This window comes from Cherax quadricarinatus, unplaced genomic scaffold (assembly GCF_038502225.1).
Source record: "Cherax quadricarinatus isolate ZL_2023a unplaced genomic scaffold, ASM3850222v1 Contig2792, whole genome shotgun sequence".
Lineage (NCBI taxonomy): Eukaryota > Metazoa > Arthropoda > Malacostraca > Decapoda > Parastacidae > Cherax > Cherax quadricarinatus.
Window position 1 is genome coordinate 24,137 of NW_027197818.1, and position 25,163 is coordinate 49,299.

Sequence of the window (25,163 nt, forward strand, 5' to 3'; positions counted from 1 at the left end):
ATTTTTTTTAGACTGTGCACACTGACCACATAGACCCATTCTTTCATATGAAGGCCTACCAGCTTTCTCCCACTAGATTTGAGGCCGCTAGAATTTATGAGTACTAGTACGTCAAAAATCCCTACGCGTAAGACGTACTAGTACGACGAAAACCCTCAAAGGGTTAAAATGCTGGGAACAAGGGGCTAGTAACCCCTTCTCCTGTATATATTACTAAATTTAAAAGGTGAAACTTTCGTTTTTCCTTTTGGGCCACCCCACCTCAGTGGGATATGGCTGGTGCGTTGAAAGAAAGAAAGAATATCTTTATTTCTACAAGTACATATACAAGGTATACAGGCCTAGCTGACATCAATGACATACTACTCTATAGAAACCTTGTTATGCTGAGCATTTCGAGCAAATTAGGTCAGTTTTGCCCCAGGATGTGACCCAAACAAGTTGACTGACACCCAGGTACCCATTTTACTGATGGGTGAACATAGACAACCTGCGTAAGGAAACATGTCCAATGTTCCCACCCCTTCGCCTGGAATCGAACCCAGACCCTCACCTTGTGAAGTGAGAGCTTTTGCCACCTGGCCATGGGGCACCAATTTGAACTTAATGTGGTAATACAGTGAAAAAGTGTATGTAGCAGCTGATAATGAGAGTAGCAGTATGTAGCTGAGATAGGACAGGTATGAAGGAGTACTGTAAGTAATTCAAATAATCCTTACTAAATTCTTTATCTAAAGTTATATTTTATGGGCTTTCTAGAACCAGTAGTGCAGAGAAGCTACCGTTCTCTAACAATAGCCTGCAGTTGATCACTGCAAGCCAGGCTTGTCACTGGTTTGATCTGCCAGTGTTCTACAAGGAAGTAGATAGAGTTCTTGTACCTGGTAAGTGAATTATGACAAATATAAAATTTGGTGAATGCTAATGCACAGGAAAAATACAAAGTTTAAAAGACTTCTATATATACATGTATTTGCAGCCTGCCCTTGCAAATCCTAGTTGATTTATCATATGTAGTTCTCAACAGATTTCTATTTTGCTATGTAGGTTAGGTTAGGTGTAGTCAAATTAAATTGTTGTTTATTAGAAAAAAATAACCAGCTATACCCTATGCCAATACAGTGAACCCTCAGTTATCAGCCGTAATCCGTACCAGAAGCTCGGCTTAAAACCAAAATGGCCAATAACCGAAATAATTATTCAAATAAGAATTAATGTAAATACAATTAATCCTTCAGTAAAGGTATTATATACCTTTATTGAAGATTAAGGTAGCCTCACTGTGCCTTACTGCAAACCAGCCTTTGCTGGCTCTAAATTCACTAACAGCACCACTTGTTCCAGGAGTTTTCTTCACAAGATTCTCATGCAACTGCCTTGCCTTCTCACAAATAATCAACTCCAGAACAGTGTCTCCCACTAAATGTTTTTCCTTAATCCACAATAACAATAACTTTTCCATTTCTCCCATTATTGGTGACCTTTGTTTCATAATCACATTTACTCCTTTTGCAACATCACCTTCCTTGATTTGTTCTTTCTTTGTCAGGATAGAAGTGACGGTAGATTTATTTTTCCCGTACATTCTGGCAAGTTCCAGCACCCTCACACCACTCACATTTTTCAATAACTTCTCGCAAATGATGTAGTGGAAGTTTTAGCAGTAAAGGTCGAGAACCAAAACCTAGTCATTGTGGTAGTCTACAAGCCTCCGGATGCAACATCCCAGCAATTCCAGGAACAGCTGTTAAAAATTGACCACTGTCTGGAAAATCTTCCAGCTCCTGCACCCAACATCTTGCTCCTGGGGGATTTCAACTTAAGGCACCTAAAATGGAGGAATATAGCAAATAATATTGTTGCAGTAATAACACCAGGAGGCAGCTCTGATGAAAACTCACACTCACACGAGCTTTTAAATCTCTGCACAAAAATCAATTTAAACCAGCAAATAATAGAGCCTACTAGACTGGAGAATACACTAGACCTCATCTTCACTAACAATGATGATCTGATAAGAAATGTCACCATATCAAAAACAATATACTCAGATCACAACATAATTGAGGTTCAGACATGTATGCGTGGAGCCCCAGACCGACATAATGAGACTAGTCACGAGGGAGCATTCACCAAATTCAACTTCAATAACAAAAACATAAAGTGGGACCAAGTAAACCAAGTCCTAACCGATATAAGCTGGGAAGATATACTAAGCAACACAGACCCCAACTTATGCCTAGAACAGATTAACTCGGTGGCACTCGATGTATGCACAAGGCTTATTCCTCTAAGAAAAAGGAGGAGTAGATGTAAAACAGAAAGAGACAGGCGCTCCCTTTACAGGCGACGGAAAAGAATAACAGAGCGGCTAAAAGAGGTCAATATATCTGAAATGCGTAGGGAGACACTGGTCAGAGAAATAGCAAGCATCGAACTTAAGCTAAAAGAATCCTTTAGGAGTCAGGAATCGCGGGAAGAACTAAAAGCCATAAATGAAATCGAAAGAAACCCAAAGTATTTCTTCTCCTATGCCAAATCAAAATCGAGAACAACGTCCAGTATTGGGCCCCTACTTAAACAAGATGGGTCCTACACAGATGACAGCAAGGAAATGAGTGAGATACTCAAGTCCCAATATGACTCAGTTTTTAGCAAGCCGCTAACCAGACTGAGAGTCGAAGATCAAAATGAATTTTTTATGAGAGAGCCACGAAATTTGATTAACACAAGCCTATCCGATGTTATCCTGACGCCAAATGACTTCGAACAGGCGATAAATGACATGCCCATGCACTCTGCCCCAGGGCCAGACTCATGGAACTCTGTGTTCATCAAGAACTGCAAGAAGCCCCTATCACGAGCCTTTTCCATCCTATGGAGAGGGAGCATGGACACGGGGGTCGTCCCACAGTTACTAAAAACAACAGACATAGCCCCACTCCACAAAGGGGGCAGTAAAGCAACAGCAAAGAACTACAGACCAATAGCACTAACATCCCATATCATAAAAATCTTTGAAAGGGTCCTAAGAAGCAAGATCACCACCCATCTAGAAACCCATCAGTTACACAACCCAGGGCAACATGGGTTTAGAACAGGTCGCTCCTGTCTGTCTCAACTATTGGATCACTACGACAAGGTCCTAAATGCACTAGAAGACAAAAAGAATGCAGATGTAATATATACAGACTTTGCAAAAGCCTTCGACAAGTGTGACCATGGCGTAATAGCGCACAAAATGCGTGCTAAAGGAATAACAGGAAAAGTCGGTCGATGGATCTATAATTTCCTCACTAACAGAACACAGAGAGTAGTCGTCAACAGAGTAAAGTCCGAGGCAGCTACGGTGAAAAGCTCTGTTCCACAAGGCACAGTACTCGCTCCCATCTTGTTCCTCATCCTCATATCCGACATAGACAAGGATGTCAGCCACAGCACCGTGTCTTCCTTTGCAGATGACACCCGAATCTGCATGACAGTGTCTTCCATTGCAGACACTGCAAAGCTCCAGGCGGACATCAACCAAATCTTTCAGTGGGCTGCAGAAAACAATATGAAGTTCAACGATGAGAAATTTCAATTACTCAGATATGGTAAACATGAGGAAATTAAATCTTCATCAGAGTACAAAACAAATTCTGGCCACAAAATAGAGCGAAACACCAACGTCAAAGACCTGGGAGTGATCATGTCGGAGGATCTCACCTTCAAGGACCATAACATTGTATCAATCGCATCTGCTAGAAAAATGACAGGATGGATAATGAGAACCTTCAAAACTAGGGAGGCCAAGCCCATGATGACACTCTTCAGGTCACTTGTTCTATCTAGGCTGGAATATTGCTGCACACTAACAGCACCTTTCAAGGCAGGTGAAATTGCCGACCTAGAAAATGTACAGAGAACTTTCACGGCGCGCATAACGGAGATAAAACACCTCAATTATTGGGAGCGCTTGAGGTTCCTAAACCTGTATTCCCTGGAACGCAGGAGGGAGAGATACATGATTATATACACCTGGAAAATCCTAGAGGGACTAGTACCGAACTTGCACACGAAAATCACTCACTACGAAAGCAAAAGACTTGGCAGACGATGCACCATCCCCCCAATGAAAAGCAGGGGTGTCACTAGCACGTTAAGAGACCATACAATAAGTGTCAGGGGCCCGAGACTGTTCAACTGCCTCCCAGCACACATAAGGGGGATTACCAACAGACCCCTGGCAGTCTTCAAGCTGGCACTGGACAAGCACCTAAAGTCAGTTCCGGATCAGCCGGGCTGTGGCTCGTACGTTGGTTTGCGTGCAGCCAGCAGCAACAGCCTGGTTGATCAGGCTCTGATCCACCAGGAGGCCTGGTCACAGACCGGGCCGCGGGGGCGTTGACCCCCGGAACTCTCTCCAGGTAAACTCCAGGCATGGTGTTTCTCATTTTCTTTGCTGCAGGAACTTTACTAGGAACTTTTTTTTGGAGCCATGGTTACTTATTTCACAGTTGCACTGACAAAAAAACACCAAAAAAATGAAAAAAGCGAAATGTTTGGAAGGATGAGCAGAAGTTTCCTCACGCACCGAGAGAGACAGCTAAACTGACACGCAAGCTGGCCCAGCCGGCGGAGGGATGCGTCCAATATGGCCAATAAGTGAAATAATGGCCGATAACCAGTAGCCAAAAAACCAGCCTATAACAGAGTTGGCCGATAACAGGAATGGCTGATAACTGGGGGTCCACTATATATAAAATATTAACAGAGATAATACCAGTATATCAGTTATCTCTATGCTGTTGTATCCATTTTTTTATATTATTTATGGTATAATACACATATATGGACTAAAAATGTGGGGGTTTGTCTCCCTTTATGAAGGGATTCAGGAAAATCAGTTAGCTGGGCTTGAGTACTGGAGGTGGGAAGTACGGTACCTTTACTCTGAAGAAGGGGTGCTGATGTGTTGCAATTTTTTAACTGTATTGTAGGCACAAGACAGTGATGGAGTGAATGATGATGAAAGTGTTTCTTCTTTTTTGGGTCACCCTGCCTCGGTGGGAAACAGCCGATGTTTCAATAAAAAAAAAATAAAAAAATAATCTCAGATGTCAGAACACACCACAGGATGATTGCAGCCAGTGAAATTGCAACAAGAAAAAGTCCTCATTTTGATATTGAGACCTGTACCATGGAAACATAAGTACAATATTAGTTCTAAGTAAACATGCTGAATTTTTCAGTATTGCAAGCAGTATTCAACAGTAAAAGATATGTCTGTACTGAGTAACCAGTCCGAGGAAGACAAAGCTTTAGAAAAAGTGAACATAACATAACCTCAATGGAAATACACAAGTCACTTTGATTTTTGGGGAGTTTTTTATTATTATTTTTTTTATTATCACACTGGCCGATTCCCACCAAGGCAGGGTGGCCCGAAAAAGAAAAACTTTCACCATCATTCACTCCATCACTGTCTTGCCAGAAGGGTGCTTTACACTACAGTTTTTAAACTGCAACATTAACACCCCTCCTTCAGAGTGCAGGCACTGTACTTCCCATCTCCAGGACTCAAGTCCGGCCTGCCGGTTTCCCTGAATCCCTTCATAAATGTTACTTTGCTCACACTCCAACAGCACGTCAAGTATTAAAAACCATTTGTCTCCATTCACTCCTATCAAACACGCTCACGCATGCCTGCTGGAAGTCCAAGCCCCTCGCACACAAAACCTCCTTTACCCCCTCCCTCCAACCCTTCCTAGGCCGACCCCTACCCCGCCTTCCTTCCACTACAGACTGATACACTCTTGAAGTCATTCTGTTTCGCTCCATTCTCTCTACATGTCCGAACCACCTCAACAACCCTTCCTCAGCCCTCTGGACAACAGTTTTGGTAATCCCGCACCTCCTCCTAACTTCCAAACTACGAATTCTCTGCATTATATTCACACCACACATTGCCCTCAGACACGACATCTCCACTGCCTCCAGCCTTCTCCTCGCTGCAACATTCATCACCCACGCTTCACACCCATATAAGAGCGTTGGTAAAACTATACTCTCATACATTCCCCTCTTTGCCTCCAAGGACAAAGTTCTTTGTCTCCACAGACTCCTAAGTACAGCAACCACCCAGGGAGGTACTACCGTCCTGCCAAGTGAGTGTAAAACGAAGCCTGTGATTGTTTTACATGATGGTAGGATTGCTGATGTCTTTTGTCTGTCTCATAAATATGCAAGATTACAGGCATGTCTTGCTACTTCTACTTACACTTAGGTCACACTACACATACATGTACACATTTATTTATACACACTCATCTGAGTTTTCTTTGATTTTATCTTAATAGTTCTTGGTCTTATTAATTTTCCTTTTATATCCATGGGGAAGTGGAATAAGAATCTTTCCTCCGTAAGCCATGCGTGTTGTAAAAGTCAACTAAAATGCCGGGAACAATGGGCTAGTAACCCCTTTTCCTGTAAAGATTACTAAAAAGAATAAGAAGAAGAAAATTGTCAAAGTGGGAAGTCTGAATGTGCGTGGATGTTGTGCAGATGATAAGAAAGAGATGATTGTGGATGTTATGAATGAGAAGAAGCTGGATGTCCTGGCTTTAAGTGAAACAAAGCTGAAGGGGGTGGGAGAGTTTCAGTGGAGAGGAATAAATGGGATTAGGTCAGGGGTTTCAAATAGAGTTAGAGCTAAAGAAGGAGTAGCAATAATGTTGAAGGATAAGCTATGGCAGGAAAAGAGGGACTATAAATGTATTAATTCAAGGATTATGTGGAGTAAAATAAAGATTGGATGTGAAAAGTGGGTTATAATAAGCGTGTATGCACCTGGAGAAGAGAGAAGTGTAGAGGAGAGAGAGAGATTTTGGGAAATGTTGAGTGAATGCGTGGGGAGTTTTGAATCAAGTGTGAGAGTAATGGTGGTTGGGGATTTCAATGCTAAAGTGGGTAAAAATGTTATGGAGGGAGTAGTAGGTAAATTTGGGGTGCCAGGGGTAAATGTAAATGGGGAGCCTTTAATTGAGCTATGTGTAGAAAGAAATTTGGTAATAAGTAATACATATTTTATGAAAAAGAGGATAAATAAATATACAAGGTATGATGTAGCACGTAATGAAAGTAGTTTATTAGATTATGTATTGGTGGATAAAAGGTTGATGGGTAGGCTCCAGGATGTACATGTTTATAGAGGGGCAACTGATATATCGGATCATTATTTAGTTGTAGCTACAGTTAGAGTAAGAGGTAGATGGGAAAAGAGGAAGGTGGCAACAACAAGTAAGAGGGAGGTGAAAGTGTATAAACTAAGGGAGGAGGAAGTTCGGGTGAGATATAAGCGACTATTGGCAGAAAGGTGGGCTAGTGCAAAGATGAGTAGTGGGGGGGTTGAAGAGGGTTGGAATAGTTTTAAAAATGCAGTATTAGAATGTGGGGCAGAAGTTTGTGGTTATAGGAGGGTGGGGGCAGGAGGAAAGAGGAGTGATTGGTGGAATGATGAAGTAAAGGGTGTGATAAAAGAGAAAAAGGTAGCTTATGAGAGGTTTTTACAAAGCAGAAGTGTTATAAGAAGAGCAGAGTATATGGAGAGTAAAAGAAAGGTAAAGAGAGTGGTGAGAGAGTGCAAAAGGAGAGCAGATGATAGAGTGGGAGAGGCACTGTCAAGAAATTTTAATGAAAATAAGAAAAAATTTTGGAGTGAGTTAAACAAGTTAAGAAAGCCTAGGGAAAATATGGATTTGTCAGTTAAAAACAGAGTAGGGGAGTTAGTAGATGGGGAGATGGAGGTATTGGGTAGATGGCGAGAATATTTTGAGGAACTTTTAAATGTTAAGGAAGAAACAGAGGCAGTAATTTCATGCACTGGTCAGGGAGGTATACCATCTTTTAGGAGTGAAGAAGAGCAGAATGTAAGTGTGGGGGAGGTACGTGAGGCATTACGTAAAATGAAAGGGGGTAAAGCAGCTGGAACTGATGGGATCATGACAGAAATGTTAAAAGCAGGGGGGGATATAGTGTTGGAGTGGTTGGTACTTTTGTTTAATAAATGTATGAAAGAGGGGAAGGTACCTAGGGATTGGCAGAGAGCATGTATAGTCCCTTTATATAAAGGGAAAGGGGACAAAAGAGACTGTAAAAATTATAGAGGAATAAGCTTACTGAGTATACCAGGAAAAGTGTACGGTAGGGTTATAATTGAAAGAATTAGAGGTAAGACAGAATGTAGGATTGCGGATGAGCAAGGAGGTTTTAGAGTGGGTAGGGGATGTGTAGATCAGGTGTTTACATTGAAGCATATATGTGAACAGTATTTAGATAAAGATAGGGAAGTTTTTATTGCATTTATGGATTTAGAAAAGGCATATGATAGAGTGGATAGAGGAGCAATGTGGCAGATGTTGCAAGTATATGGAATAGGTGGTAAGTTATTAAATGCTGTAAAGAGTTTTTATGAGGATAGTGAGGCTCAGGTTAGGGTGTGTAGAAGAGAGGGAGACTACTTCCCGGTAAAAGTAGGTCTTAGACAGGGATGTGTAATGTCACCATGGTTGTTTAATATATTTATAGATGGGGTTGTAAAGGAAGTAAATGCTAGGGTGTTTGGGAGAGGGGTGGGATTAAATTATGGGGAATCAAATTCAAAATGGGAATTGACACAGTTACTTTTTGCTGATGATACTGTGCTTATGGGAGATTCTAAAGAAAAATTGCAAAGGTTAGTGGATGAGTTTGGGAATGTGTGTAAAGGTAGAAAGTTGAAAGTGAACATAGAAAAGAGTAAGGTGATGAGGGTGTCAAATGATTTAGATAAAGAAAAATTGGATATCAAATTGGGGAGGAGGAGTATGGAAGAAGTGAATGTTTTCAGATACTTGGGAGTTGACGTGTCGGCGGATGGATTTATGAAGGATGAGGTTAATCATAGAATTGATGAGGGAAAAAAGGTGAGTGGTGCGTTGAGGTATATGTGGAGTCAAAAAACGTTATCTATGGAGGCAAAGAAGGGAATGTATGAAAGTATAGTAGTACCAACACTCTTATATGGGTGTGAAGCTTGGGTGGTAAATGCAGCAGCGAGGAGACGGTTGGAGGCAGTGGAGATGTCCTGTTTAAGGGCAATGTGTGGTGTAAATATTATGCAGAAAATTCGGAGTGTGGAAATTAGGAGAAGGTGTGGAGTTAATAAAAGTATTAGTCAGAGGGCAGAAGAGGGGTTGTTGAGGTGGTTTGGTCATTTAGAGAGAATGGATCAAAGTAGAATGACATGGAAAGCATATAAATCTATAGGGGAAGGAAGGCGGGGTAGGGGTCGTCCTCGAAAGGGTTGGAGAGAGGGGGTAAAGGAGGTTTTGTGGGTAAGGGGCTTGGACTTCCAGCAAGCGTGCGTGAGCGTGTTAGATAGGAGTGAATGGAGACGAATGGTACTTGGGACCTGACGATCTGTTGGAGTGTGAGCAGGGTAATATTTAGTGAAGGGATTCAGGGAAACCGGTTATTTTCATATAGTCGGACTTGAGTCCTGGAAATGGGAAGTACAATGCCTGCACTTTAAAGGAGGGGTTTGGGATATTGGCAGTTTGGAGGGATATGTTGTGTATCTTTATATGTGTATGCTTCTAGACTGTTGTATTCTGAGCACCTCTGCAAAAACAGTGATAATGTGCGAGTGTGGTGAAAGTGTTGAATGATGATGAAAGTATTTTCTTTTTGGGGATTTTCTTTCTTTTTTGGGTCACCCTGCCTCGGTGGGAGACGGCCGACTTGTTGAAAAAAAAAAAAAAAAAAAAAAAAACACCCATATAACTGTGTTAGTACAAACATACTTTGGTTTATTCCTCCCTTTTTTGTTGGCCTCCATAGATAAAGTTCTTTGTCTCCACAGATGCCTCAATGTACCATCTATCTTTTTGCCTCAACAATCCATGGTTCACCTCATCTTTCATAGACCCATCTGCTGACAAGCCCATTTCCAAATAGTATCTGAACACCTGTATTTCTTCCATACTCACTCCCTCCAGTCTGATATGCACTCTTTCATTGCCTAGATTTTTTGTTACTCGCATCACCTTGCTCTTTCCTATATTTGCCTTTAATTTCCTTCTTTTATACACCCTCCCAAATTCTTCCACTAATGTTTGCAAATTTTCTTCATAATTTCCCAGAAGAACCATGTCATTAGCAAAAACCAACTGTGGCATAAATGTTTACTTGTATTTTTACATATGCTTATCATATGTGTTATGTTTTGTTTATTAAGATTGCTATAGATACAGTATAATGATGGAAGATATTTATGTAAGATTTATAATTCTGCTACTTGCTAAACTGCACAATCCAGAGTTTAAATAAATGCAGCAGAAAAACTTTAAATTAATATCTCTTGTTTATGCAAGATAAACTGGCTTGTAGACTATGTACAGTACCATATTCTTGCTTTACTAAATCACACATAATCTACCGGTCTGTACCTTTCTCTAAACCATAGATGTATATAAGTGAACTGAATGGCTATATTCACCAAGGGAGTAAAGAGGTGTATCTAGAGCAGTATGGGGCAGACAAGTACAAGTTAATTTATGATGACGTCTTGGAAATCAGGTGGGTGAACTATACTGAATTAGTTTATCTCTGTACCAGAATCAGTCATACTTTACCAGTAATTATACAATTCTAAAATTTAGACTAGGTGGAGGTGATTCATTCTTGTTACCAAGCATATAAATTTGTAAATTCTTTCAATATCCAGGAGTTGTGTATTCACAAACTTTCCCATCTGTGAATTGTACTTTAAAGTCCTGTTGCAAAATTGTCGAGGTTATCTCAGTAACAGGTCTAATTGTTTCAACTTTGGGGATAATCATTAAAAAAAGTGGAAATGATATCTTAAGAAATCCTACATTTTTTTCAACACCTCGGCCGTCTCCCACCCACGCCGAGTGACCTAAAAAAGAAAGTAACACTTTCACCATCATTCACACATAATCACTGTCCTTGCAGATGTGCTCAGATACTACAGTTTAGATGTCGCTCCAAATGGCCAGTACCCTAAACCCTTCCTTCAAAGTGCAGGCATTGTACTTCCCTCCTCCAGGATTCAAATCTGGCTGACTGGTTTCTCTGAATCCCTTCACAAAATATTACCCTGCTCAGACTCTAGCAGCTCATCAGGTCCCAAAAACCATTCCTCTCTATTCACTTCTATCTAACACGCTCATATACTTGCCTGCTGCATGTACAAGCCCCTTGCACACAAAACATCTTTTACCCCCTCCTTTCATCCTTTCTTAGGGCGACCCCTACCCTTCCCCTCCACTACAGACTTATACACCTTCCAAGTCATCCTATTTTGTTCCATCCTCTCTAAATGACCAAACCACCTCAACAACCCCTCCTCAACTTTTAGTAACTCCACACCTCTTAATTTCCACACTATGAATTCTCTGCATAATCTTTACACCACACCCTTAGACATGACATCTCCACTGCCTCCAGCCTCCTCCTTGCTGCAGCATTTACAATCCATACTTCATACTCATATGAGTGTTGGTATCACTATACTTTCATACATTCTCTTCTCTGTCTCCATGGATTATTTAGATTATTCAGAGGGCTGAGGAGGGGTTGTTGAGGTAGGACATTTAGAAAGGATGGTGCAAAATAGAATGACTTGGAGGGTGTATAAATCTGTGGTGGATGGAAGGCTGGGTAAAGAATAAAGATTTTATTTCTTTGTAAAGGTTACAATGTGTATTACAATTTTGGTTTGCTAAGTACAAAGAACGCCACTATCATGCCGGGGCATTTCGAGCAGACTAATCCTAGTACATAATAACTACTTAAATCTAGAGAAGATGAGTGGTTAACTTTCATTAAACACATAAGAACATAAGAAAAGAGGAACACTGCAGTAGGCCTGTTGGCCCATACTAGTCAGGTCCTTCACAAATCCAACCCACTAACAGAATAAGAACATAAGAACTAATGCGAGGTAGTCAAGGTGGAGGCTTATGAGAATAATAATCTTGAAGTTGCACATAATAAAGACACTATTATAATTAATGGTTCAATCAGTAATATTTCATGGATTGGCAGATGTTTAATAGACCATAGGTCATATAATATAACTGATTAGAAGTTGTTTTGGTTGGTTTGGTTAGTATTGAGAGATGAGATGATTTTTAAGCCAAGTCCTAAATTTATAAGTAGTCAGGGGATCCTTTACCAGTTCAGGTAGTGAATTCAAGATCTTTGGGCCCTCTATGTGCATTGCATTTTTGCATAGTGTGAGACTGACACGAGGGATGTCGAAGAGTGCCTTATGTCTTGTATTGTGACTGTGCGTTCTGTTGTAGATACCAAGGAGAAGTTTAAGGGGAGGGTTCATATTTGGAGTTTAATGTCTGTGTATACAGTAGGCACAATAATATTAGTGTATGTCTCGGATATTTAGCAAGTTCAGGCTTTTGAAAAGTGGTGGGGTGTGCTGTCTAACACAGGAGCTGGTTATCCACACAACAGCTTTTTGTTGGTTATTAAAGGTTTAAGGTGGTTGGCTGTGGTTGATCCCCAAGCACAAATACCATAGGTGAGGTAGGATATATTAAAGAGTGGTATAGGGTAAGGAGTGTCATTTGGGGTAAGGAGTGTCGTTTGGGGTAGGGATTGTCTGAGGAGAGGTTGGAGCTAGGTGGTAAATGAAGTTTTGTATGTGAGGGTCTTGGACATGCAACAGGTGTGTGTGAGACAAGGGATCAGAGGCAAGTGGTTTTTATGACATGAGGTACTGTTGGAGTGTGAGGAAGGTAACATGAAGGGATTCAGGGAAACAAGTTTGTGGACTTGAGTCCTGAAGGTGGGAAGTTCAGTGCCTGCACTCTGATGGAGGGATGAGGATATTGCAGTTTGGAGGGGCATCTGAACTGTAGTATCAGCATGGCTCTGGCAAGACAGTGATGGAATGTGTGATAGGGAAAGTGTTTCTGCTTTTTCAGGTCACCCTACCTCAGTGGAAGATGGCTTGTGTTTAAAAAATAGAAATGGTAATATCATTTGTTTATATGTTGTAATCTGATACTTCAGTAGTAGTATTCCATATACAGGTAGTTATAGGAGCGACTTCTAAGCTCATAGTGCTTCAGTTTTAGAAAACTGCTGTGAACAGTAGTGTCAAAGGTTTTTGTTATTATGCCAATTTTGTATTCACTCTTATCAGGTCTTGTATAGTCTATTTTAATTAAAGGCTGACCTGCTTTACAGTGCCTCACTTAGTGTTTTGCTAATACAGTGGTTTTTCAAGGATATTCATTCTTCATTTACTCAGACTTCTTACAATAAATACATTCACCATTCACTATAAGCCAATGATGAAAATATTTTAAGGTAAGGTACATTTTTTTTTTTCAACAAGTCGGCCGTCTCCCACCGAGGCAGGGTGACCCAAAAAAGAAAGAAAATCCCCAAAAAGAAAATACTTTCATCATCATTCAACACTTTCACCACACTCACACATTATCACTGTTTTTGCAGAGGTGCTCAGAATACAACAGTTTAGAAGCATACACATATAAAGATACACAACATATCCCTCCAAACTGCCTTTATCCCAAACCCCTCCTTTAGTTGCTAGTGTAGGTAACATTGATGTATTTGCCTTAACTGAGACGTGGTTTAATTCAAAAAGTCGGGACATGCCTGTGGAATGTCATATTCAGGGTTTTAAATTGTTCCAAGAAGATAGAAGTATTGGGAAGGGGGGTGGGGTGGCATTGTATGTCCGAGATCGCTTGAACTGTTGCATAAAAACGGGTATTAAGTCTGAAGTAACACATACAGAGTCTGTTTGGATAGAATTTTCAGAGGGGCATGAAAAACTGATTTTAGGAGTGATATACCGTCCCCCAAACTTAGATAGGGACCAAGGGAAACTACTATGGGAGGAAATTGTTAAGGCCACAAGGCACGATAATGTAGTAATTCTAGGAGACTTTAACTTTAGTCATGTTGATTGGAATTTCTTGACTGGGAATTTAGAATCATACGACTTCTTAGAAGTATTTCAGGATTGTTTTTTGAAGCAGTTTGTGACAGAACCTACAAGGGGAAATAACCTACTTGACTTAGTTATGGCAAACAATGAATCCCTTGTTAATAATTTAGAAATTTCAGAGGAACTGGGTGCTAGCGACCACAAATCAATTACATTTAGCATTGAATGGAAGTACGATAGTAGCGATAACTCAGTAACAGTCCCAGATTTTCGCTTAGCAGACTACGATGGGCTTAGAGAACACTTATCATCTGTTGACTGGGGTAACGAAGAGAGCTATCAATATGACAGTTTTCTGAACACTATACATGCTGCTCAAAGAGCGTTTATCCCATATAAAGAAATTAGATCAAATAGAAATGACCCAAAATGGATGAATAATAGGCTCAAATATCTACTAGGGCATAAGAAAGGAATTTATAGGCGTATCAAAAGAGGTGAGGGTCATCTTATGAATCAGTATATTGACATTAAGAGGGACATTAAAAAGGGGATAAGAAAAGCTAAAAGGGACTATGAAATTAAAGTTGCTAGGGATTCTAAAACTAACCCAAAAAGTTTTTTCCAGGTCTATAGAACAAAAGTTAGAGATAAGATAGGTCCCCTTAAAAATAACTATGGGCACCTTACTGACAAAGAGAATGAAATGTGCTTGATTTTAAATAATTATTTTCTCTCAGTTTTTACACAGGAAGACACTAACAATATTCCAGTAATTAATTTTTACAGTGGGCTAGAAGAAGATAAATTATGTAACATCACAGTCACTAGTGAGATGGTTGTGAAGCAGATAGACAGACTGAAGCAAAATAAGTCGCCGGGTCCTGATGAGGTTTTTTCAAGGGTTCTTAAGGAATGCAAAATGGAACTCTGTGAACCATTAACTAATATTTTTAATTTATCTCTTCAAACAGGTGTAGTGTCTGATATGTGGAAGATGGCTAATGTAACTCCTATTTTTAAAACAGGGGACAAGTCGTTACCGTCAAATTACCGCCCAATAAGCCTGACCTCAATTGTAGGCAAATTACTAGAGTCAATTATAGCTGAGATTATAAGAAGCCATCTCGATAAGCATAGCTTGATTAATGATACTCAGCATGGATTCACAAGAGGCCGGTCTTGTCTAACTAATTTATTAACTTTCTTCAGTAAAGCTTTTGAGGCTGTTGACCACAATAAAGAATTTGATATTATTTACTTAGATTTTAGTAAGGCTTTTGATAGAGTTCCGCACCATAGACTGTTAAAGAAAGTGGCAGCTCATGGCATTGGGGGAAAAGTGCTCTCGTGGATCGAGTCATGGCTCACTGACAGGAAGCAGAGAGTGTCCATAAATGGGGTTAAATCCGAGTGGGGATCTGTAACAAGTGGCGTTCCACAGGGATCAGTCTTGGGCCCGTTGTTGTTTATAATATATATCAATGATCTTGATGAGGGAATTACTAGTGATATGAGCAAATTCGCCGATGACACAAAGATAGGTAGGATAATTGATTCAAACGTAGATGTTATGGAACTTCAGGAGGATTTAAACAAACTCTATTCTTGGTCAGAAAAGTGGCAGATGCAGTTCAATGTAGATAAATGCAAGGTTCTGAAGCTTGGGAGTGCCCATAACCCTAGTACTTATAAGTTAAATGATGTAGAACTTAGCCATACAGATTGCGAAAAGGACTTGGGGGTTATGGTGAGCAGCAACCTTAAACCAAGACAGCAATGCCTAAGCGTACGTAATAAGGCAAATAGATTACTGGGATTTATATCAAGAAGTGTAAGCAACAGAAGTCCAGAGGTCATACTGCAGCTTTATACATCATTAGTAAGGCCTCACCTAGATTATGCAGCTCAGTTCTGGTCTCCGTATTACAAAATGGACATAAATTCGTTAGAAAACATTCAGCGTAGGATGACTAAATTAATACATAGCATTAGAAATCTTCCTTATGAAGAAAGATTGAAGACTCTTAAGTTACATTCACTTGTTAGACGAAGAATGAGGGGAGACCTGATCGAAGTGTATAAGTGGAAGATAGGTATTAATAAAGGGGATATTAATAAGGTCTTGAGGATGTCTCTCCAAGAGAGAACCCGCAGTAATGGATTTAAATTAGATAAGTTTAGATTTAGAAAGGACATAGGAAAGTATTGGTTTGGAAATAGGGTAGTTGATGAGTGGAACAGTCTACCTAGTTGGGTTATTGAGGCTGGGACTTTGGGTAGTTTCAAATCTAGGTTGGATAAGTACATGAGTGGGAGGGGTTGGATTTGAGTGGGACTTTCACATCAGAGCTTATTTCTTGGGTGGCATTGAAAATTGGGTTGGGCAAATGTTTTGTTAGTGGGATGAATTGTAAAGGACCTGCCTAGTATGGGCCAGCAGGCCTCCTGCAGTGTTCCTCCTTTCTTATGTTCTTACTGCTCACACTCCAACAGATCGTCAATCCCTTCACTAAATATTACCCTGTCCCAAGTACCATTCGTCTCCATTCACTCCTATCTAACACGCTCACGCACGCTTGCTGGAAGTCCAAGCCCCTTGCCCACAAAACCTCCTTTACCCCCTCTCTCCAACCCTTTCGAGGACGACCCCTACCCCGCCTTCCTTCCCCTATAGATTTATATGCTTTCCATGTCATTCTACTTTGATCCATTCTCTCTAAATGACCAAACCACCTCAACAACCCCTCTTCTGCCCTCTGACTAATACTTTTATTAACTCCACACCTTCTCCTAATTTCCACACTCCGAATTTTCTGCATAATATTTACACCACACATTGCCCTTAAACAGGACATCTCCACTGCCTCCAACCGTCTCCTCGCTGCTGCATTTACCACCCAAGCTTCACACCCATATAAGAGTGTTGGTACTACTATACTTTCATACATTCCCTTCTTTGCCTCCATAGATAACGTTTTTTGACTCCACATATACCTCAACGCACCACTCACCTTTTTTCCCTCATCAATTCTATGATTAACCTCATCCTTCATAAATCCATCCGCCGACACGTCAACTCCCAAGTATCTGAAAACATTCACTTCTTCCATACTCCTCCTCCCCAATTTGATATCCAATTTTTCTTTATCTAAATCATTTGACACCCTCATCACCTTACTCTTTTCTATGTTCACTTTCAACTTTCTACCTTTACACACATTCCCAAACTCATCCACTAACCTTTGCAATTTTTCTTTAGAATCTCCCATAAGCACAGTATCATCAGCAAAAAGTAACTGTGTCAATTCCCATTTTGAATTTGATTCCCCATAATTTAATCCCACCCCTCTCCCGAACACCCTAGCATTTACTTCCTTTACAACCCCATCTATAAATATATTAAACAACCATGGTGACATTACACATCCCTGTCTAAGACCTACTTTTACCGGGAAGTAGTCTCCCTCTCTTCTACACACCCTAACCTGAGCCTCACTATCCTCATAAAAACTCTTTACAGCATTTAATAACTTACCACCTATTCCATATACTTGCAACATCTGCCACATTGCTCCTCTATCCACTCTATCATATGCCTTTTCTAAATCCATAAATGCAATAAAAACTTCCCTACCTTTATCTAAATACTGTTCACATATATGCTTATTTAAACACTTGATCTACACATCCCCTACCCAGCAATTCTACATTCTGTCTTACCTCTAATTGGTTCAATAATAACCCTAGTCTTTTCCTGGTATACTCAGTAAACTTATTCCTCTATAATTTTTACAAGATACTAAAGGGACTATGGAGGCAAAGAGGGGAATGTATGAGAGTATAGTTTTACCAACGCTCAAAGAGGGGAATGTATGAGAGTATATGGGTGTGAAGCGTGGGTGATGAATGTTGCAGCGAGGAGAAGGCTGGAGGCAGTGGAGATGTCATGTCTGAGGGCAATGTGTGGTGTGAATATAATGCAGAGAATTCGTAGTTTGGAAGTTAGGAGGAGGTGCGGGATTACCAAAACTGTTGTCCAGAGGGCTGAGGAAGGGTTGTTGAGGTGGTTCGGACATGTAGAGAGAATGGAGCGAAACAGAATGACTTCAAGAGTGTATCAGTCTGTAGTGGAAGGAAGGCGGGGTAGGGGTCGGCCTAGGAAGGGTTGGAGGGAGGGGGTAAAGGAGGATTTGTGTGCGAGGGGCTTGGACTTCCAGCAGGCATGCGTGAGCGTGTTTGATAGGAGTGAATGGAGACAAATGGTTTTTAATACTTGACGTGCTGTTGGAGTGTGAGCAAAGTAACATTTATGAAGGGATTCAGGGAAACCGGCAGGCCGGACTTGAGTCCTGGAGATGGGAAGTACAGTGCCTGCACTCTGAAGGAGGGGTGTTAATGTTGCAGTTTAAAAACTGTAGTGTAAAGCACCCTTCTGGCAAGACAGTGATGGAGTAAATGATGGTGAAAGTTTTTCTTTTTCGGGCCACCCTGCCTTGGTGGGAATCGGCCAGTGTGATAATAAAAAAAAAAAAAAAATATATGCTTCAATGTAAACACTTGATCTACACATCCCCTACCCACTCTGAAACCTCCTTGCTCATCCGCAATCCTACATTCTGTCTTACCTCTAATTCTTTCAATTATAACCCTACCGTACACTTTTCCTGGTATACTCAGTAAACTTATTCCTCTATAATTTTTACAGTCTCTTTTGTCCCCTTTCCCTTTATATAAAGGGACTATACATGCTCTCCGCCAATCCCTAGGTACCTTCCCCTCTTTCATACATTTATTAAACAAAAGTACCAACCACTCCAACACTATATCCCCCCCTGCTTTTAACATTTCTGTCATGATCCCATCAGTTCCAGCTGCTTTACCCCCTTTCATTTTACGTAATGCCTCACGTACCTCCCCCACACTTACATTCTGCTCTTCTTCACTCCTAAAAGATGGTATACCTCCCTGACCAGTGCATGAAATTACTGCCTCTGTTTCTTCCTTAACATTTAAAAGTTCCTCAAAATATTCTCGCCATCTACCTAATACCTCCATCTCCCCATCTACTAACTCCCCTACTCTGTTTTTAACTGACAAATCCATACTTTCCCTAGGCTTTCTTAACTTGTTTAACTCACTCCAAAATTTTTTCTTATTTTCATTAAAATTTCTTGACAGTGCCTCTCCCACTCTATCATCTGCTCTCCTTTTGCACTCTCTCACCACTCTCTTTACCTTTCTTTTACTCTCCATATACTCTGCTCTTCTTATAACACTTCTGCTTTGTAAAAACCTCTCATAAGCTACCTTTTTCTCTTTTATCACACCCTTTACTTCATCATTCCACCAATCACTCCTCTTTCCTCCTGCCCCCACCCTCCTATAACCACAAACTTCTGCCCCACATTCTAATACTGCATTTTAAAAAATTTTCCAACCCCCTACACCCCCCCCCCCCCCCCACTACTCATCTTTGCACTAGCCCACCTTTCTGCCAATAGTCGCTTATATCTCACCCGAACTTCCTCCTCCCTTAGTTTATACACTTTCACCTCCCTCTTACTTGTTGTTGCCACCTTCCTCTTTTCCCATCTACCTCTTACTCTAACTGTAGCTACAACTAAATAATGATCCGATATATCAGTTGCCCCTCTATAAACATGTACATCCTGGAGCCTACCCATCAACCTTTTATCCACCAATACATAATCTAATAAACTACTTTCATTACGTGCTACATCATACCTTGTATATTTATTTATCCTCTTTTTCATAAAATATGTATTACTTATTACCAAATCTCTTTCTACACATAGCTCAATTAAAGGCTCCCCATTTACATTTACCCCTGGCACCCCAAATTTACCTACTACTCCCTCCATAACATTTTTACCCACTTTAGCATTGAAATCCCCAACCACCATTACTCTCACACTTGATTCAAAACTCCCCACGCATTCACTCAACATTTCCCAAAATCTCTCTCTCTCCTCTACACTTCTCTCTTCTCCAGGTGCATACACGCTTATTATAACCCACTTTTCACATCCAATCTTTATTTTACTCCACATAATCCTTGAATTAATACATTTATAGTCCCTCTTTTCCTGCCATAGCTTATCCTTCAACATTATTGCTACTCCTTCTTTAGCTCTAACTCTATTTGAAACCCCTGACCTAATCCCATTTATTCCTCTCCACTGAAACTCTCCCACCCCCTTCAGCTTTGTTTCACTTAAAGCCAGGACATCCAGCTTCTTCTCATTCATAACATCCACAATCATCTCTTTCTTATCATCTGCACAACATCCACGCACATTCAGACTTCCCACTTTGACAATTTTCTTCTTCTTATTCTTTTTAGTAATCTTTACAGGAAAAGGGGTTACTAGCCCATTGTTCCCGGCATTTTAGTTGACTTTTACAACACGCATGGCTTACGGAGGAAAGATTCTTATTCCACTTCCCCATGGATATAAAAGGAAAAGTAATAAGACCAAGAACTATTAAGATAAAATCAAAGAAAACTCAGATGAGTGTGTATAAATAAATGTGTACATGTATGTGTAGTGTGACCTAAGTGTAAGTTTTTTTTCTTTTTTTTGCTAGCTCTGTTGCTCACTTAATATATAATAGTGTAAACACGTTATCGGGCTTTTGTATACTTTTGAAAGTAAAAAAAGATTGTTTCCCTTTAGAGTGATTTTCACTACAGCTGTAGCCCAGAACCTAACCTACTGTATAAACAGGGCCCAACTGTATTGGAAAGAAATGGACATAAATGCAGTATAATGTGATTATTTATTGACCACATTTGCCCACACAGTGGGCTTAACAGGTCATAGACTGATCTGTTTGTGACTTGATAAAGCCCACTGTGTGGGCAAAACGTAGTTAATAATGGATTGCATTGTACTTCATAAGTGTCTGTTTTTCCGTCGAGATGGTATTTTATACCATTTATCTCTTTGAATTATTGCATCTGTACTCTTTTGGGGCTGAATTTGCACCCCTATTTTTTGCTATACAGCGGTAGCCTGGGACCTGAGCTGCTGTATAAGCGGGGACCTCCTGTATTTGTAACCACAAGATTGTGGACTTAATGTAGTGCTGTAATTTTTTGTCTTGAAATAAATTAATGAAGTTACTCTCTTCTGAAGGTGTATGAGAGGGAGACTGGAGGCTATTGGGGAAGTGGTCGTAAAGATGTTGATGCTTCATATAGTGACCAAAAGTTTGTCATACCTTACCCAAGTTTTACAAGGTTAGGAGGCTGTTGACATTGCTTCACAACTGTAGTGTGCATAAATTACCAGAACTGTTATAGTTTCATAACTATAGTAATTATGATTCTGTTACATAATTCTGTAGTTTTGAAAAAATTTTACGGTGTAGTTCTGTTGATACTACTTAATACATGTACAGTGGACCCCCGGTTAACGAACTTTTTTCATTCCAGTAGTATGTTCAGGTGCCAGTACTGACCGAATTTTTTCCCATAAGGAATATTGTGAAGTAGATTAGTCCATTTCAGACCCCAAACATACACGTACAAACGCACTTACATAAATACACTTACATAATTGGTCGCATTTGGAGGTGATCGTTAAGCGGGGGTCCACTGTATTGCCTTAGATTATAACTTGAATTTTATATATATATAATGATATTATAATACTAACAAAATTTCTGACAAAAATAATGATAAAGATGTAGGCAAGCTTCGTTTTACATTGTGGGTTGATTCCTAAAATGGCAACTTTAATTTTTTTTTTTATTATCACACTGGCCGATTCCCACCAAGGCAGGGTGGCCCGAAAAAGAAAAACTTTCACCATCATTCACTCCATCACTGTCTTGCCAGAAGGGTGCTTTACACTACAGTTTTTAAACTGCAACATTAACACCCCTCCTTCAGAGTGCAGGCACTGTACTTCCCATCTCCAGGACTCAAGTCCGGCCTGCCGGTTTCCCTGAACCCCTTCATAAATGTTACTTTGCTCACACTCCAACAGCACGTCAAGTATTAAAAACCATTTGTCTCCATTCACTCCTATCAAACATGCTCACGCATGCCTGCTGGAAGTCCAAGCCCCTCGCACACAAAACCTCCTTTACCCCCTCCCTCCAACCTTTCCTAGGCCGACCCCTACCCCGCCTTCCTTCCACTACAGACTGATACACTCTTGAAGTCACTCTGTTTCGCTCCATTCTCTCTACATGTCCGAACCACCTCAACAACCCTTCCTCAGCCCTCTGGACAACAGTTTTGGTAATCCCGCACCTCCTCCTAACTTCCAAACTACGAATACTCTGCATTATATTCACACCACACATTGCCCTCAGACATGACATCTCCACTGCCTCCAGCCTTCTCCTCGTTGCAACATTCATCACCCATGCTTCTCACCCATATAAGAGCGTTGGTAAAACTATACTCTCATACATTCCCCTCTTTGCCTCCAAGGACAAAGTTCTTTGTCTCCACAGACTCCTAAGTGCACCACTCACCCTTTTCCCCTCATCAATTCTATGATTCACCTCATCCTTCATAGACCCATCCGCTGACACGTCCACTCCCAAATATCTGAATACATTCACCTCCTCCATACTCTCTCCCTCCAATCTGATATCCAATCTTTCATCACCTAATCTTTTTGTTTTCCTCATAACCTTACTCTTTCCTGTATTCACTTTTAATTTTTTTCTTTTGCATACCCTACCAAATTCATCCACCATTCTCTGCAACTTCTCTTCAGAATCTCCCAAGAGCACAGTGTCATCAGCAAAGAGCAACTGTGACAACTCCCACTTTATGTGTGATTCTTTATCTTTTAACTCCACGCCTCTTGCCAAGACCCTCGCATTTACTTCTCTTACAACCCCATCTATAAATATATTAAACAACCATGGTGATATCACACATCCTTGTCTAAGGCCTACTTTTACTGGGAAATAATTTCCCTCTTTCCTTTATAAGTGTTAAATTGGGGGTTCCCAGAAAAAAATATTTGAACTGAAAATATATGTTAAACAACATTTCTTACACAACGATACTATTATGCTATACTGAAAGGGTTCTTAGCTGAGGAATGGGAACCAAATAATGAGGGTATGGAACTCCGTCTCTGAACAATTTGCCATTTTTCTATGAATATATAAATTCATTTGGTGTTGTTTCAGCTGTCCTGGTGTTCTTAGTTATCCATATGTAAAGTAAAACCAAGCTATTGACATCTTTTGAAGTCATACTGGTACCTAATAGGACTGGTGATGGTGATAATTTCAACAGTCTGGCTAAGGGGGTATGTGGACATAATTGGGCAGTCCATTGGGACCTGTAACTGTAAAAAAGTTAAGAACCCATATTATACTACATAATAATATAATCATATAATGTTTAGGAGATAAGTGACCATGTTAAGGCATACATAGAATTTAGAGCATAAGAATTAAATGCAATGTTGGATCACCAAGGGTATAATTCTGAGGGCTGAGGAGGAGTTGACATTTAGAGAGGATTGACCAAAATTGGATGACTAATAATATATAAATCTGGGGTGGAGAGGAGGAGGGACAGGGGTTGTCTTAGGAAAGGTTGGAGGGAGAGAGGGGGTAAAAGAGGTTTTGAATGCTAGGAGCTTGAGCATACAACAGGATTGTGCGAGCTTGTTCGATAGGAGTGAAAGAACACAAGTGGCTTTTAATGGACATGCTGTTGGAGTGTGAGCTAGGTAACATTTATGAAGTGATTCATAGAAACAAGTAAGCTAGACTTATAAGTAATGGAGGTGGAAAGAGCAGTACTTGTCTGCTGTAGGAGGAGTAGGGATGTTGTAGTCAGAGGGTAATCTGAATTGTGTTGTCAGCACACTTCTGACAAGACAGTGATTGAGTGAATGATATTGAATGTATTAACTTTACTGGGTTACCAAGCCTTGGTGTGAGACCCTATTTAAAATATAAAACAAGTTAGTGGGAAGAATGGCCATTGAATGAGTGATAGTGAATGTGTGTTCTTTGGGTCACCCTGCCTTGGCGTGAGACAGCCATTGAGGTAAAAAAAAAAAAAAACGTACATAACACCTTATTGTGCACATTTTGTTGTTCAGTCTGTATCACTGCAGCCTAAACTATAGTAGATATAATACATGCATCAAAATCTTGTGCAGAGATTCCTCAGATATATCACTACTGTATCTTGTTTTCAGATATGCAGCTAATATATTGTGTAACAGTTATCTCTCTGATACAGGGATGATACTCACTTTGTGGATAAAACTACAACGGTTGCTGAGCTAACAGGATACATCTCTAGCTGGTCAGGATTCCAGAACTTTGAGTCAAAATGTGGCAGTGCTGCTGCTCAGAATATTCTTGAAGATTTTCAGAACAGGTATGAAAGCCTATTATTAATTAGCTAAATGTCTTTTGTTTTAGCTAAGCAATTTTTGTTTAAAAGAAAAAAGAGAATACAGTTAAGTTTCAATTGGTACAGTGTTTCACTGACAAGTGATCTTTATCAAGTACATACTCAGCACAAAGAAAAATTACAGCTTGTATAGGGCATCTGGAGCAGGTAATCAAGAGTATACATGCTGAGTAGTGTATTGCAAAAAGACTATTGGTCCACACTGGGTTTCTTTTGTCACAAGATATGTGCTATAGGAGTTGCCAAAGCGAACACACCATAATTTTGTTTTCTGGTGTTAGAGTGTAGATAACCCCAAACATTTATGTTTAATCATGTCACATTCTTGAAAAAGTAACCCGATTCCCACCATAATGTCGGAGTGGTTGTTTTGGTGCTGTACCCAGGTGGTGTTGATGTTCACTATACAGGCCTACTTGTTTTTCTGCAGGCATTTGGGAAGATTCCTAGTTTTTCATTGTAAACCTTGTCACATCCATCACAGGGGGCTGCTGTAGACTCCAATATCCTTGGGTTCTGTGATGTCTCAGTTAGTTTTGATGGTAACCACAGCAATATCAATGTTGTATGGTATAGGGGTCATTGTGGGTCTGGTAGGTAATACCTATATACACATATCTTCTTTCACTGTTATTCCAATTCCATTCAACAATATTACTCAAGAATAAATCAATCTCCTTACTTTCTGACAAAAAAAAAAGTGCTTAGAACCTCAGTCAGTAGTCTAATATATGCAATGTT

General features: G+C 40.2%; 1 protein-coding gene across 1 annotated transcript in view; it reads left to right on the forward strand.

Annotated features, from left to right (window-relative positions):
- LOC128698938 (putative methyltransferase DDB_G0268948) overlaps positions 1-24,386 on the forward strand; it is a gene marked incomplete at its 3' end in the record, with an annotated part of 37,495 nt that extends 13,109 nt beyond the window's left edge. Inside the window, 4 exon segments of the mRNA XM_070081462.1 lie at positions 760-884; positions 1,239-1,243; positions 10,487-10,599; positions 24,246-24,386. Of these exon segments, the coding sequence (XP_069937563.1) occupies positions 760-884; positions 1,239-1,243; positions 10,487-10,599; positions 24,246-24,386 (384 nt within the window).
- Between the last annotated feature and the right edge of the window lie 777 nt (positions 24,387-25,163).